The following is a 17,046-nucleotide window of genomic DNA, read 5'->3' on the forward strand; positions in this document are numbered from 1 at the left end:
TGCTTCACCCTTGTTGTGTATATAATTTAGCTAAGGAATCGGGTATCCAAATCAACAAATAAATGGATTTCCAATGGGGGCCTGTGTCAGACCCTCCTGAGCAGTTGAAGTGCTGACACATAGGCATAAATATTCTCATAATAACAATGCTGGATTTTGACTACAAACATGAAAAATGGGTTGCTTAAAAGAGCATTAGAAATGGAACATGTGTGTCCTTATTTCTTGTGCTTGGATTTCTAGACTGACAAACAACCATAGATGTTGACAATACAACTCATGCTGGATAGATTCTTTGGTTGGGAAACATTCACTGTGATGCGATGGAAATACTGTTGAATGTTAAGTAGGTTGGAGTTTCCAAAAAATGAAAATAAAAAGGGTCCACTGTCCTGGAAGACAAACTCAAAGGCGTGTTTATTATGCCAACTTAACTAAGGCTTGTTGAAGACCAGAAGGGCATTGTTCAAAGCCTGTTGTTGTTGTTTAAAAAAGGCAGAGTAAAAATTTTAGTATAAGGTTAGCAACTCAAGGCTTGTTCCAGGATGTTATCATCCACCACCTTATGTGGAAGAGTCACCTTCAGCTTCTTGTCTTTCTGCATGGCTTGGCAGATGGTTTCATATGCATTGTTGTTGCCGGACCAACAGCGTCTAGCGACCTGTCCATAGGGAACAAAAATAAATGGGTATATATTAAGAAAAGAGTCATTTCTCTCAGCTATGTCAATCGTAGGAGAACACTTCTAATCAAATGGTTCTCATTTTTAACACATTTGATTTCTCAGTACAGTATCTAGCTCCTTCACCCCCTTGGCCAGGCATAGGCAAACTCGGCCCTCTAGATGTTTTGGGACTACTATTCCCATCATCCCTGACCACTGGTCCTGTTAGCTAGGGATCATGGGAGTTGTACGCCACAAACATCTGGAGGGCCAAGTTTGCCTATGCCTGCCCATGGCTGTCGTCCCCCCCCCCTTAAAGTAAACCTGGTATGTTTTAGTTCCAGTTACAAGATTATTGGCCAGCACTAACCACAGGCAGTCACAGTATCAACAGGGCGCTTCACAAGGTTCCCTCTGAGGTAATGGAAATACTAAGGTGATCTGTAATATGTTCCATTTTAGATACAGGCATTTCTTGAGCAATCGCTGCTCGTTATATGGGGAGGTGTTACACGGAGCTAAGCACTCCTAAAACTGACTGGGAACAGTGATAAAGCCTTCCCCACATTTAAAGAGGCTAGGAAAACACTGTGCTTTGAGGGTCTGAAAATCAGATTTGAAGTGTTCAAATTTGAGGAAAGCGCCTGGAGGAATCCTGCAGTTATCGCATCAGTTCAAGCTTTGTTTACAGGCTGCTGCTTTTATCATCTGCCTCTGATAAACGAGGCTTATTAAGAGTGTTCCTCAGTGGGTCAAGCCTAAAGATTAACTTCCTATACGGCATACCCACATCTCTTTCAGAAATGATAAAGGGAGTTACATGCAGAGCAAATCCCTTTTGAGTCCTGCATGATAAATTGACTATGTCCACTAAAGCTGGATGGTTTTCAGTTGCTCAAAATTAAAGACCCAGAATCCAAGACCCAGTAACACTGACCTGCCTCCACAAGAAAAAACCTTCAGCTACTGGAGCTAAACGGGAGCCATATTCCTCACTGCACAGGACTATGGCTGTTTTCTAGAATGTTGTACAGGACAAACTCCTGGAGACCTTACTAAAGCTGCAAGTGCTACATTTCATTAGAAAAAAGCTAGCCGAGGAAATGACGCTTCGTGATTTCACGTGAACTTACTAAGACATTTACGGAATTCTGTAGTTTTCAATACATTTATAAACAAACACCCAAGCAGTATTTCAGAAAAAGCAGATCAAGCATATTGGCTTACTCCATTGGAAACATCCCAGCTTAGCATCATCTTCGCACGTTCTTCTGCATCTGCTGAGCCATCCAGGACAAGGCCAAATCCTCCGTTTATCACTTCTCCCCTTTAAAATGAATTTATTTTTTATTATCACTTTTTTGGAGTCGAATAAATCACATGCCAGTGCACTACAATCAGACACACATTTGGGAGGGATGAAAGATACGTATTAGACCTAAAACAGTGCTGTAATTGGGCACATTTAACTGATGGCAAATGGCCAGTTCAAGTAATGGACTCTGAGAATCCTGGTGCAGGATAAGGATTTTGACTTTTCCCACACTGTGCCCAGCCAGCAAGACCCATTCTTATTAAAGTGCCAGTGCCAAGGGTTGAGCTTGCTGTAATTCTCCTGAGTACAAGACAGTCCAAACAAGTACTTGTTTAAACAAATAATGAAAATGCCTGCATGTCTGATGATTAAGTGGCTAAAGTTACTGGGTTTCTCAAAGGCTATTGAAGTCGATTACACTGCAGCGTGGAATTCAGTTGCTGTGGTGGCGATGACCACTTTGGAATATGAATAATGACCTTGGAATAGGGTCCTAATGGAATTATGAGAAAGTATTCTTTCATTAATTATTTAATTAATAGGTTGTCGTCGTCGTCGTCCCCCCCCCCCCAGTTCCTCCAGGCTTTGTTATTGGGGGATTTGTTTTCATGTTACCTTGCTGACAAGTCATAAGAGCATGACGTTTGCCCTTTGCAAGTGTCAATCTAGACCAGTACAGTGGTAACTCGGTTTAAGAACAGCCCTGTTTACGAACTATTTGGTATAGGAACTCCGCAAAACCGGAAGTAGTGTTCTGGTTAGCAAACTTTACCTCGGTCTACGAACGGAAGCCAAACGGTCAAAGGGCACTGGCGGCAGGAGGCCTCGTTAGGGAAAGCGAGCCTCAGTTTAAGAACGGCTTTGGTTTAAGAACGGACTTCCGGAACGGATTAAGTTCATAAACCGAGGTACCACTGCACTCTGCATGCAGATGCTCCTGGAAGTTCACAAGTAAGGCGTGAAAAGGATGGTCACTGCCTGTTCTTTACCCCAGGTAGCTGGTACTCAACGTCTACCTGGTACTTAAATGTACAGTGGTACCTCGGGTTAAGTACTTAATTCGTTCTGGAGGTCCGTTCTTAACCAGAAACTGTTCTTAACCTGAAGCAAACTTTAGCTAATTGGGCTTCCCGCTGCAACCCTGCCGCCTGAAGCGTATGCAACCTGAAGCGTATGTAACCCGAGGTACCACTGTATATCACGTCATATCTGGATGTTCCTATTTTAGTTATCGTGGATAACGGGGACAAAGCAGAACTCAATGGACTCTAGAATCTGTAACACATGCTGTAAATGTGGCTGAAGGCCTTCAAATGTCTTTAAAGCCGAGATGATAACAGATTAAACAGAGCAGAAGCTGATACTTTAAGGGTGCCTTCATATGTAGAGACTGCAGCTGGGAAAAAATTAATTAAAGACTGTGCTACTTTTCTTAGATGCCCAGGTGCGAGTCAAACACAGAAAACAGTTAGCTGGAAAGCTCTGTAAAATGCCACCCCACTGTTCATTAAAGAAAGTTTTAGACTACAACCACAATAAACTAGTTTCAACTTTATTTAACTGCTATATTTATTTAAAGGTATGCCTCCTTTAAAAAAAAGGGAACTTAGAAGGGAGGCATAGTTCTACAATTCTGTGTTGAAAGAAGCCATGGCAGTTAAACCCATTTCCAAAAATTCTAATTTTTTCTCCAGATATGGCAGCAAGTCAGAATTTGACCAAGGCTGAAGCCTAAGTTGTGTAAGCATTCTAAAATATATAGGTTTGTATCTAAAAAAGTATCCAAGGAGCAGAATGACTTCCACTCAGCCAACAAAAGATTCTCTCCCTCTCCTCCCCTGCTTGTATCCTGTGTGCACACACCCCACCACTGCTCTGGGGTCCCCCAACTCTCTGGAGCAGGTTTGGGGTGGGACAAGAGGGAGGTGAATTCTACTCCAGAGGAAAACTGGATATACCTTAAAATACTGGATATACCTGAAATAGACAGAATGGATGACAAGGTTATGTGTAAAGGGTTAGATTTTACAATGGCAAACAAAGAAGGAGTCTTGTTGCATTTTAAAGACTAAGAAATTCATTATGACATGAGCTTCCACCATCAGATGCAATCCACAAAAGTGTTTGCTTGTCTTTTGTTGGTGTTCTACAAGACTTTCCCCTATTTTTGTTGCAGTAGGCTAACATGGCTGGATCCATTTTAATCTTAAAATGGATTAAAGTAGCCACACAGTGAACTGAGATTCAACTAATGTTGCTGGGGGAATGTCTTCAGGGACCAAATCAGTATTGCCACAGAGGCCAGCATGATATGAGTAAAAAATAGTTAGATGTTCAGGCAATGCTGAGATTAAGCACCAATGTGAAATGCTTTTCCAAGTGCTGTAGTTCCTCCACCTATCTCTGTGTGATGTCTGGTCAGAATCACTTTCTAAGTTTTTCATAATGGAGTCAAATCTAGAATTCTGCCATGCAGTTCAATAGCTAAGACAGTGAGGTCCAGGTTTGCCCCACTCCACATGCCTAAAAATGCTCATAAATTAAACTTACAACAAGTCATGTTTGTTAAGCTGAATTTTCCAACAAGTCTTCTCACTTTTATTGGAGAGCGCTTTGCCCTCATTAGTACTGGGTCATATATTCAAATAATTAAAGAAAGATGTGGCATTTTGACCTAAGCTACCTCCTATAATTTCCAGATGTCTCCATCCAAGGTGATCAAAGAACTCCAGGCCCCTCTCGCAATCAAGACATCACACTGTTGACTGTGTACTTCATTTGGTAAATTGCCTCTGTCTCTTTGTTGCTACAAGTCACTTTGGCCTCCTGCTAATAAATGGGCTTTCAGAACTGAGCTGCCCTAACAATGGCCAACCCTAATGTAACTCCCTATATGCTCCAGCTAATAGTAAAAGGATTCCGATTCATGTGAGTAAGTAATTAATGTTCAGCTCTGTTTAGGCGGCATGATTATCAGCCTAGAAACAAAAATATCACTTCGGTCTCTGAAGGAAGAATAAAAATTTGCGGAAAGGGAACTAAAACATGCATAGTAGAAGTGGCTGATAAATCCATGTGTTTATCCATTGGTAAAAACACTGCAGTTCAGATCTGTCGGTTCTCTAGCCAGCAGTATTGACAATGGAATGCTCAGCCTCACAGACATAAGACAGCACACACATTTTATCATGAACTGATGAAAGATTGAAAAAAAGCATGTCTGAATGATGGAGTTTTCAAGGACCAGATGTATGGATCCAATGCAGCCAATCCCAGTGCTGGGCATGAACTAATTCACTGATTAATTCACTGAATTAATTCTAAATTCTCTGACTCACACCTGAAAATAGTTCCCGTAATTCCCAGGTGAGTTGAACGTGATTTTATTTTAGTTTATATAGGTTTCATCACACAGCTCTGCATCTGATTGTGGTCACTGCATTTTCCATTTGTACATATCTGAAAAGTGATTTTGTTTTAGCTTAAAGATCATAATTGTTGGGGGGAACAAATAAAGCAATTCTTCACATTGTACTGTGTGTGAATGTTTTGATGTTTTCTTAGTCTTATTACTTATATGTAAAACATCAGCAGAGCAGCTTGTAAAAATTTTGAAGGCTGAAAAAAATGTGAGGACCACATGAATGCATTGTGTCTTGAACTGTAATGGAATTAGCTCCATTTTGGAGGGGCTGAACTGGAACTGGTACTAATCCCTTCTAAAAAATGAACTTTCCGAGCACTGCAGTCCCCGCCAACCTCAAACTTCAGATCACCTTGATTCCTTCTAATGGGCAATGCAGACAGCCACCATGGAGGGTGGAGTATTATCACTAGCGCTTTTTTACCCTTCCTATTTAGTGCAAAATAGCCAATGGAAAGTATGAGCTTAAATTGCATATTTACTGCATTGAAATCAGACCCTGTTATCTTTTGACTGGGGCAGAATTACAAGTTAGAAACACAAGAGGGCAGAAGCCTCATTGTACAGGTGGAAGTCCTTGTGCTAACAGGCCAGCTTCATTGGATACAATCCACAGAAAGGTGCCTGATTCTGAATAAGGCAATTGGTCCATCTAGCTCAGTATAGTCTGGACCAGAGGCGTAGGAAGGGGGTTGCGGTGGGTGCGGTCTGCCCTGGGTGTCATGACTGAGGTGGGTGACAAAATGACAGGCTAGTGGCCTGCACACCTTGCACCCGGCGGCAGCAGCTCTTCTGATCCGGCGGCAGAGAGCAGTCCTCCTCAGCCATGGCAAGGCGCACCCGGCCACAGCAGCTCTGTTGCTGGGTCATGTCTGACCTGGCTGCGGAGAGCAGGAGAGTAAGCAGCAGCTGTCCTGCCCCTCTCCTACCTTGAACTGTGGCGAGTGGGAGGGCACCCTCTGCCCCCTGCCCCCTTTGGGAGCACGCCCGCCCTGGGCAGTATGTGCATATGTTCCACCACCGGTATGGAGAAGGGGTGGGGGAATCTATGGCACTTCAGATGTTGAACTACAACTTCCACAACAACCCATTACCATTCCAGGAAGCTAGCTGTACTAGCTGAATACAGACTGCATGGTTCCTGTGATCATTTATGTCTGCCAGCGGGAACAACAGGAATCAGGATAGCAGAATGGGTGAAAACCTCAATGGACAAGCGCTGCAAGGTTGAGGCAAAGGAAAGGAGCAGGGACTGTTGTGCCTAACTAAGAGCTTGGGGAGGATATCTTGCTCTAAGTAATCTTCCAGGTTCAGTGCCCACAGAAAAAAAAGGTTTAATTTGCTCCTTAAAAAAGAAAGAAAAAAAGCTGAAACTAATTGGAGTGAGAGCGGAGGAAAAAGCAGACTGGCACCTGACCTGTTTTGTATCAGCGATCCCTTGCTGCATTTTAGCATATGGACATGTTATATTGGGGTCCAAAGGTCACAGGTTTAAATGCAGCTTGCGGGGAATCAAAATGCATCTCATCCACTGGCACCCTGAAGAACTAGGCAAGTTAATATGGTGTTGGAAGTAAGTTCTATTTAGAAAGAGAAAGAAAGAAAGAAAGAAAGAAAGAAAGAAAGAAAGAAAGAAAGAAAGAAAGAAAGAAAGAAAGAAAGCCTCGAAACTACCGTAATAGTAGTGAGTTTTCCACTAAATGCAGTGGTCATTGTCTTAACATCTGGGACTTTTTTAAAGATCTGGGAATGAATTAGAAGAGAATCTTGCAACATTAGTCAATAAAAAGAAACCTCAAACTCCGGCAGAGTCTACTTAAACCATTCTTACCCTGGTTTTGCACTCTGAAGGCAGCTAATACTGTAACTTCATTTAAAGGCAGCCCACAATAATGGGCCGTGCTGCATGAATCCCATTGGAGCTGTATAAAAGCACAACTGTTCCCCAGTTTTCATTAACTTGCATAGAGATTGTGTTTCTAAAGCACAGATGGAGAGCCTGTGGTCCTCTGCATGTTCCTGGACTTCCATCCCCCATTATCCCTGACTACTGGCTATTGCTGGCTAAGGGAGTTGGAACCCCACAACATCTGGAGGGCCACAGGTTCCCCTTCGCTGTTTTAAAGTCTTTCCAGAGGAGTAACTATGTTAGGCTGCTTCAGCAAAAAAACTAAATGTGACATATTAATTTGTCACAGCATAAGCTTTCATGAGTCCACATCAGACTGTCATCAACGAAAGCTTATGCCACACTACGCATGTTAACATGCCACACTAAAGGTAAAGGTAAAGGGACCCCTGACCATTAGGTCCAGTCATGACCGACTCTGGGGTTGTGGCGCTCATCTCACTTTATTGGCCGAGGGAGCCGGCTAACAGCTTCCGGGTCATGTGGCCAGAATGACTAAGCCGCTTCTGGCGAACCAGAGCAGTGCACGGAAACGCCGTTTACCTTCCCGCCAGAGCGGTACCTATTTATCTACTTGCACTTTGACATGATTTTGAACTTCTAGGTTGGCAGGAGCAGGGACTGAGCAATGGGAGCTCACCCCGTCATGGGGATTCGAACCACTGACCTCCTGATCGGCAAGTCCTAGGCTCTGTGGTTTAACCCACAGTGCCACCCATGTCCCCTCACATGCCACACTACCCTTTGTCATTTATAAAGTTTGAAACAGAAGCAATGGAGACTCCCATGAAGGCATGCCCTTCAGCAGCTCAATCCTGTTGCCCTACAACCATGGCTGCTTTTTGCTGCAGCCGCATGGCACTTCCTTTACTCAGGAAACGACGTCTCCCTTCCTTTTGAAGACAAATTCTCCTTACCAGCCAACGCCACCACCGTTGTGCAAGGCAACCCAGGTGGCTCCTCTGAATGAGTCTCCCACAAAATTCTGAACAGCCATATCTGTGGAGTGAGAAAGCAGATGAATTACCGAAGCATGGGGATTCTTAGGTTAAGGTGGGGGAAGGCGCATAATATACGTGCAGCTGTGAACCCAAAGCTTTCCTTTCTGTCTTCATTTCATTGACTGTTTCCATTCCAACTATCGCATTGCCCTAACATTGTTGCCAGAGGGCTAAAGCAAATGCGATGGTAGCAGATCTGTGTGGCAAACATGAGATTGCTGCCAGATGCCATAGGAATTTAAAGCACAGCCAGTGCTAATTCCGGAACTCAAGACATCCTTAGTGAGTCACCTGAACTATGAGGAATAGGCCTGACCAGGGCAGGCAGCCCAAGGAGTGTCTGCTTCTGCTTCTGCTTCTCCTCTTTATGAGCATCACTATGCTGGCTCATGACCTGTCCTTCCCTCAGACAGGTGAGCAGGCAGGCAGTGCCAGCCAGCATGACTAATGGCCAGGGATTATGAGCGCTGAAGTCTAGCAACATCTAGGAGGTAACAGACTCCCCAACCCAGGCATAACAGAACACAATCTTCTCCAGAGCCTGTTGAAATCCTTGGAAATATCACGTCTCTGAAGGCCTTTCCTTGAGAATGGACTTCACTTTGTGATAGATTGTAGGCATTGCTGATGCATTTTAGTATGTCTCTGAGTTATTCAGTTTGGGGCAGGCTGGATGTTTCTTGTTTAATTTAACTGGCTTCAAGTAAGTATGTTTACAGTGGCTGTAAATTGCCTTGGGAGGGCTTTTGCCCTGAAAGGCTGCCTTTAAATAAAAATACAATCCTTTAAATAAAAAATATAAATGCATTTTCTCATGTTATGTGTACTTATAAAACTGATAAACACTTCTCAAGTAACTTCAGCTTATCTGAAATTCAACCATATAAAAATGGAATGTTATTATTTACAAGCAAATTCCTCATCCTGGAAAATATCTAAGGGCGTTTCCAGAATGTTGTTTTTGGGGGATGGAGGGCGAGATTCAGCCACACACTAGCAAATACAGGCTGCACAATTAAAGTTGATTTTGTGGTCTTGCACAAACATTCCCAATAAGGGAATTGATGGGGAAATGCACTGAAAAAGGTGAGATAATGCAACATCCCCACAAATAAGACTGAATGTTCAACAAACAGCTGGTATCATCTAAGCTCCTCACAAACTTTGTGCAAACAAATCAGGAAGAGTGTGCAATAAACAGGTCATCCAGGGCAACTGAAGGCATTACAAAGATGTCTGCAAACATGACATGAATGCTGGCAACATCAGCCCTGCCATGTGGGAACCCCTTGCAGGCGACCACAGTGCTTGGAGATAGGCAGTCAAGGCGTGTACCCATAGCAGTAACCAGAGGAGAAATGACTGCTGGGAGGAGCGCAGAGAGAAGAAACACCATGGTGCGTCATGACGCTTTCATCTGCCCCAGCTGCAACAAAACATATCTCTCCAGTATCAGTCTCTACAGCCACAGCAAGCACCGTAACCCTCCAATGGTTTGACTTCACCCCTGAAGGTGCACTCCTCCGTGGTCTCCCAAGACAGACAGATGCCAACCATTAAATGTGCAGAATCTTGGGAGGGAGGAGAATTTCCACAGTGATTTAATCATCGGCCTTTCTTCCCCTTCCCTCCACTAGGCAGGATATCTGCATTTTTATGTTTTGAACTGCCACAAATGTATTCATTGAACTGACACCTGACATTTTGCTTAATTTCTAGTAGTCCGCCTATCAGATGCTGGGATCGTGGTTAGCTGGGTAGAGATGGGAATACCAGCGGGTTCAGCTTGTCATTCAGGGGCGAGAATAGCTGTAGATTCTGAAATTCTCTCTTTTATTCAGGGACAGGTACTTTGTCCTTCTTTGAATTAGCTCCCTGTGTATTGATGGGGTAATGGCCATTTACATTATAAATAGTTAGAATATAATGTTTACAGTATCCTGGTCTATGTGTTTAAGTTGTGCACTCAAGTTCTGTACTCTAGCTGCAAAGGATGTGATATTTTTACAATTCCTTTTTTTTTTTTAACCTCGCCCTATGTGTGCTTATGCCATCTGTGTCTACTTACTGCCTCAGAAAAAGTAGGATATTCCCTATGGAAGTTCAGACTACCATAACCTAGTTAACCTTCCAAGCCAAGGATGTTTCAGCATCTCCCTCACCCCCTATTTTGACATCACTGAATTGTGGGCAACCTGTGTAGCAAGAAATCTTACCTACCAGACTAAAATTCTCCATGCTATTCAGCAAAATTATTTTTCGCATCTTAATCAATTCTGATCACTCAAAAGAGACTATGCACCTATTCAGCTGACCTGCACAAAATGCTGATCCATCATAGATGTTTGACGTTTCTCTGTAAGGACTGTCTGTCCCACTTACATCATGGTGATCTCGACTAAGGACAACTGGTGCCTGCAATATAAAATAATAGCTGAGGAGAGAGCATCAGTTGACACATGTACACTAAAACAAACTATGGCATAGCTCTAGGTAACATGGCAGCAGAAAGACCAGGGAAGGAGTGAAGCAGCTGCCATTTTTGCTCTGTGTCCCCACACACTTGCTTGTTAGCTATGGTTTGGCTTATGGTTATGTATGAACCAGGCCACGCTTGGTACAGGATTTAGGGTGACTTTGTAACATAGGGAGCCAGCAGAGTCCCACCCAGACCAGAACACCCATCAGCTCCAACCAGCATGGTCAATGGTCAAGGATGATGGTACATGCAGTCCAACAACATCTGAAGGGCACTATGTTTGAAGTCCTTAATTATATGTTTGTTTGTGGCAGCTTCCAGAAATGGCCATGGGGTGGCTTTCCCTGGATATCTTTACATATGGTTCCCCAAATGAACAACTCTGTCAGACTCCATTTTAAATACAGATCTGACTGCATGAAGAACATACACAGAAAAGCTTTGCCATGAAAAAAAGAGACTGGGGAGAGTGATCACAAAATCCACCCTTTTAGCCAGTGTGGTGTAGTGGTTAAGAGCGGTAGTCACGTAATCTGGGTAACCGGGTTCGCGTCTCCGCTCCTCCACATGCAGCTGCTGGGTGACCTTGGGCCAGTCACACTTCCTTGAAGTCTCTCAGCCCCACTCACCTCACAGAGTGTTTGTTGTGGGGGAGGAAGGGAAAGGAGAATGTTAGCCGCTTTGAGACTCCTGAAGGGGAGTGAAAGGCGGGATATCAAATCCAAACTCTTCTTCTTCTTCTTCTTCTTTAGATTCCAAAAATGCTTGCTCCAAAATAAGGCCCATTGAGTTCAATGGGGCTTGCTCCTAGTTAAGTTGGCATAGGGTTTCAAACCTAAATCACTCCCAGAATCCCCTATTGCCATCTGGCATGGATCTCTAATGGGATGGGTCAGAAATGGCAGACCTGGTGAGGAAAACAAATTTTTGTTTCTGATCTTCTGGCAAGATTAAAGGATTATCTTCATCCTCAATCCCTGCTGTAAATTATTTTAGCATGGAGACCAGTCCAGATGGAGGTACCAGCTGACATCTTCTCAGGGAAAGACTTTAGCAGTGAGTGCTTGTGTTTGATAAAAAGCTTAAACTTATTGAAGTGGAAAGATATGGAGCATGGCCCTGTTTTAGGCTGCTAGCAGATTATGTGGTCTGCTTGTAGTGCGCTTATAAAGATGGAAACCATGACATTAGATCATGCAGAGAGAGAGAGAGATGATAGTTCGGCATGAGGGTTAGACCTCGCCCTACATTTTTCATTTATAGTCAATCTTGATTGATAAAAGTATCTTATATTAATGGGTCGTTCTGGAGTTCCCAAGAAAGATCCTGGGGTCCAATACTGGAAGCTGATATGCACGGTCATTTCCTATTGTATGCCCCCTGGATAGAAAAAATACTTTAGCCACATTTCTCTGCCATGAATCGTTGTACTGAAATAAGTAGGAAGGAATATCCGTGAAAACCACTGGTCATTCCTAACAGGTTTTAAAAGAGGAGTTGGGTTCAGAAATAAATTTTAAAAACCCCATATTTTATACAAAAACTTATCACAACATATTGTTGGTGTTAGAGCCAACTTCATTTCTGTGGAAATGTTCAAGGAGGCAGGAGAGGATATATTGTTAAATTATATCCTTCCCAACTTGTGTTAACAAGTTCTACAATTTAACACAGTAACATTCCCCTTTTAAAACTTGTACAGCAGATAATGTCTTTGCCAGGCTTGTTTAAGCCTCTAAAATAAGTTTCTTGGTAATTCCCCCTTATTCCCTCATAAAAAGATTAGACACAACACAGTCTTCTTCGAGGAATGGAGTCAGAGAAAGATATGGCTGTTACCTGCATAGGTGAGGTCATGCCCACCTCTGGTCACATGTAGAGGAAGTCTGTCCCAGCCCAGGAGGAAACAGGAAGTTCCGACTGGCTGGTCCAGACACCCCCTTTTATGTCCACTCTGGGAATGTTGTATTTGACTGCTCTGTGTTTCACATCCCACAATTTCAACCTGATATTCTTTGTTATTCTGCTGCACATTCATTTGCTTCAGGTGGTTTGCATTTTTAAAGGAAATATCCTTGTCCCAATGTTTTACCTTATCCTGCCAATGTGGGTGGTGTTCAACGTGTATTTACTAGATAGCTGAACCATATGGCTTTTCCCATCACAGGCCAATCTTGTATGCTAGAGGAAAAGAAGCAGGTCACACCAAAGTGATATATGCAAAGAGAATGTACCTTAATTTTTCCTTCGGCGATGCTTCGGTTAATAGCCAGTGCAATAGCAACGCGACCCTTCTGATCTGAGTACAAAATTCTGGCTTGGGAACCCACAACCTAGAAAATAGAAATAATAGAAATATCTCCAATGCTCCAGATGTGAGCCAGCGACATTTCTCTTCCTCACAATACCCATCTTCAATGATTACGTTATGATGATGCCATTAGGCTTGAAATAAATTATTATTATTATTATTATTATTATTATTATTATTATTATTATTATTAATATGCTGCCCATCTGACTGGGTTTCCCCAGCCACTCTGGGTGGCTTCAAGCAAATTATAAAACCACAGCAAAACAACACACATTAAAAGCTTCCCTATACAGTACAGGGCTGCCATCATATGTCTATCAAAGAAGCCTTTTATTGTTTCTGGGTGCACAGTTGTGGTGTGTGTGTGGCCCCAGCAACAGTTTATCTGGTTTGCAAATGTGCCTCCCAGGCTCCCAGAGTTTGGCAACACCTGGTTCATCCCAATCCTAGAGCTTTAGCACTTAAGCTCTTCACGTTTAGGTCATTTGTACCGATAGGGTGTCATTTGAAACATTTCTAATGTTGGACAAACATAGCAGTGGGCAATTTACCCATGCTTTGGGATTCATGCTTGGCTTTTGGTGCTGAAGGACTAATGCTCACCATAAGAATAAATCACACATTGGCTGCCTTGGACTGCCTGAAAGCACTTTTTTTAAAAAAGGTCTGCCTGCCAGAAATGAAAATATTCCCTGAAAGTCCTGTTAGCTTGGAAATTTCCCAAAGCCCCTTCCAATTTACATGACCCAGTTAGTGCAGCAACTATGGCCTAGTTTTTGCTAAAGTAATAAATCTGTGTCTGAGCTGGGCTACTTCAGATTGCAGATGGGGCGCCTCAAATGTTTTAATGCTTCTCTGTGCAAAGGAAAATAGGTGTCAGCGACAAGGGTTCAAACTTAACTCTGGTGCTTAGTTTTCTAAGAGCAGAGAATTTTCGTATAAAAAAGCAATCCTTCATGAAAGGTCCACCCTGCATGCATGTTTATCACCTCAATGAGAACTAGTGACCTGAATAGAACTAGGCTGGATTCTGCATACAGCCAAGTTTGCAACCAGGGCTACTTAGATAATCCACCTCTGCAGGGTTCCAACCCAGATTTTGAGGTTCCACTGAGTCAGATATGTTTAATGGAGCAAAAATTAAAATCTGTTATTGTTCGGGAGGTACATTTCCAGAATTTGGCAAGCCAACAAGAGGAAATTCCTCTCTTTTCTGCAACTTTTCTTTAACATAATGTGTGTATGCTTATTTGGAAATAAAACCTGTAAACTGCTTTCAAACCTTATATCTTTGTAGTAAAAAGAATTGCAAATTTGAAAAATGAACTCCCTGCAAAAGGCACCTCAATTTTAATTTCTCCCCCCCAAATTAGCAATTGTACTTGTCTACAAATTGTGATATTGCAAACATTAAAAACAACAACAATAAAAACACAAGCAATGGCTTAGACCCTAACTTGCCTTTGAAACAGAATTTGTGTTCATAGTATGGGACTTTCCTGCTCCCCCCCCCCCTTTCCACAGCCCACTGTGATCCCAAAGATTTGATCCCATGGGTTGTTGTTGGTTCTTGGGAATGGTGTGGGAATGCAGCTTGGAGCAGCTGCATATGGAGGTGGACTTGGCAGAAATCACACACACCCTTAAGTGAATTAGAGGTGCAATTCTGGCCAGTTTGTTTTTACTTTTTTTAAAAAAGAGAGAGAGAGACGGATTTATTTATTTTTTTAGGAAAAGGTTTGTGTATTTCTTCATTTTGGACACATGCACAAAATCCATTCTATTCCAAAAACTGGGAGTGCTATTATTACTCAACTGGAATGGAACCAAAAGGAATGTCATAATTTCAGATGTTTCATGGAGCAGAACTGAGAGAATTAGTTTATTCCTCCTTGCAACCCACATCATTGCTCAGCCCAATGATGGCAGCTTTGCAATGATGTGGCAAATGTGATTCAAAATGCAGAAGGCAGCATAGCCACATGGCCATTTTATTGCATGCTGTCTGATCCACTCAAGCCACAAATGAATGAGGAAAATGTGATAGTGTGAACTGGGATGCTCATGAATGTAGGGATGTGAGACGCCTCTGTATCCAGAAGGTGATTTATTTATTTTTCAGAGGCCTGGAGGCCAAGGCAAATGTCACATACACAAACCTGCATACTATAACCCCACTCTGTTTTTTTTCCTGCCTATACGTAAATTGCTTTAGGAAGGTGCCAGTGAGATTCTGGCACTGAGAACGCAGAGACAACCATTTTCCAAGACAACAGTTTTAGGTTTTTGATTGGGCTCAGTCTTCCATTTGGAAACTATGCCCTTTAAAATGATGACACTGAATCTGAGCAGCGCACACAGTCATTCTCTTAGTTGGCTGGATCCACATACCAAATTATGCTTCCTGGCTTCCTGGATCCAGCGGATGTTATCGGAGTATTGCTGCTTCACAGATGCAGTCACTGGACAAGAGGAGGGGAGAGGGGACAAAATGGCTCATAAAGTGAGTACATTGCAGCCTAAGCCGTGTGGTAACTCCAGAGGCCAGCACCTAGACACACTATATAGAGAATAAGATACAGGGAATGAAAAAGGCATGAGCACCTTTAAGATGACAAGTTAAATAGGAATGGAGGGTGGATAAATGATTGATTGATTGATTGATTGATTGACGATTGATTGATTGCCACTAGGCTTGGCTTGCACATAAACATGCACGGTCTAGAGGCAAAGGAAATAATTTACCGTTCTTAACCTGAGGTACCACGTTAGCTAATGGGGCCTGCCACTGCGCCACCGCCACGTGATTTCTGTTCTCATCCTGAGGTAAAGTACTTAACCCAAGGTACTACTTCTGTGTTAGCGGGGACTGTAACCTGAAGTGTTTGTAACCCGAGGTGTTTGTAACCTGAGGTACCACTGTACTTTATCTATTTAGCAAATTAATAAACCACCCTTCATCACACTGTAATCCCAAAGCGGTTTCCAATAAAATAACAAAAGCAAGATAACATGTTCATGACCAACTATAACCAGCTGCCAGAGATAAATGTCAAATATGTGCACCAGTACTGAGGAGACATTATTTTAAGCCTGCCCAGGCATCATCTCTTCCATGATGCTTGCAGTTCAGCTACAATATCCTTTAATTAAGCGTTGAGGATTAATATGCCAGTCTTTTTAATAACCATGAATAAGACATCTGCTTCCTTGGGAGAATTATACTGCATTTTAAATTCCATAGGGAACTATCCTATAAAAGGACATTGGGAGACTTGAATGAAAAAATGTGTTTAATGGGCTTTTGCAAAATATGACAGAACAAATACAAAAGGGAGTATGAATATCTCTGAAAGGCTTTAGATCACCCTGGAAAACAAACATGGTAAATCTGGGGTGCAAAACAGCTCAAGGAACAAGCATGGACTCCCCACTTCTATTCTGTCCAAGTGCGGCAATTCATTCACCCTTCCTAGGTAGAATCACTGACCTTTCATTAGCTTGACTTTGAAAATCCTTCCTGAATTGCTGAATCTCACATTTAAAATAAAAAGGGGGGAAAGTTGCCTCTTTTCTCATGAAACCAATCCTTTATCAATGTACTTTGTTGCCTCTGCTGCTTGCTGATCTTAATTTAGGTTCCAGAAGATACTAAAAGTATGTTGTGATCTCAGCCACATTATTTGTGTCAGCAAGGAAACTGACTCCCTAGCCTTAGAGTTATTTTGTATTTTATTTTTACATCATCCAAGCTTCTCCAAATATACACAGGAAAGCACATTCTTCACATAAAACCGGTAAAGACAATTTCACTCCCACCCCAGCCTTGATGCAGAGAGGTCATCATTTCTCAGCAGATATTCCAATTTTTACAGAGTGTCACTTCAACGGAATAACCTTGGACATACTAATTTTGACTTTAAGAACGTTGCAGGAAGCA

General features: G+C 42.5%; 1 protein-coding gene across 1 annotated transcript in view; it reads right to left on the reverse strand.

The window, feature by feature from the left end:
* Positions 1-390: 390 nt before the first annotated feature.
* The window catches only part of UROC1 (urocanate hydratase 1), a 49,641-nt gene continuing 32,985 nt past the window's right edge, over positions 391-17,046 (reverse strand). Inside the window, exons 15-20 of the mRNA XM_028719235.2 lie at positions 15,498-15,568; positions 13,027-13,125; positions 10,629-10,728; positions 8,230-8,311; positions 1,892-1,991; positions 391-661 (exon numbers count right to left, since the gene is read on the reverse strand). Coding sequence (XP_028575068.2) covers positions 521-661; positions 1,892-1,991; positions 8,230-8,311; positions 10,629-10,728; positions 13,027-13,125; positions 15,498-15,568 — 593 coding nt within the window. The 3' untranslated portion in view covers positions 391-520. The remainder of the gene's footprint in view (positions 662-1,891; positions 1,992-8,229; positions 8,312-10,628; positions 10,729-13,026; positions 13,126-15,497; positions 15,569-17,046) is intronic.

The sequence above is a fragment of the Podarcis muralis genome, chromosome 2 (assembly GCF_964188315.1).
Source record: "Podarcis muralis chromosome 2, rPodMur119.hap1.1, whole genome shotgun sequence".
In the NCBI taxonomy this organism is placed as follows: Eukaryota; Metazoa; Chordata; class Lepidosauria; order Squamata; family Lacertidae; genus Podarcis; species Podarcis muralis.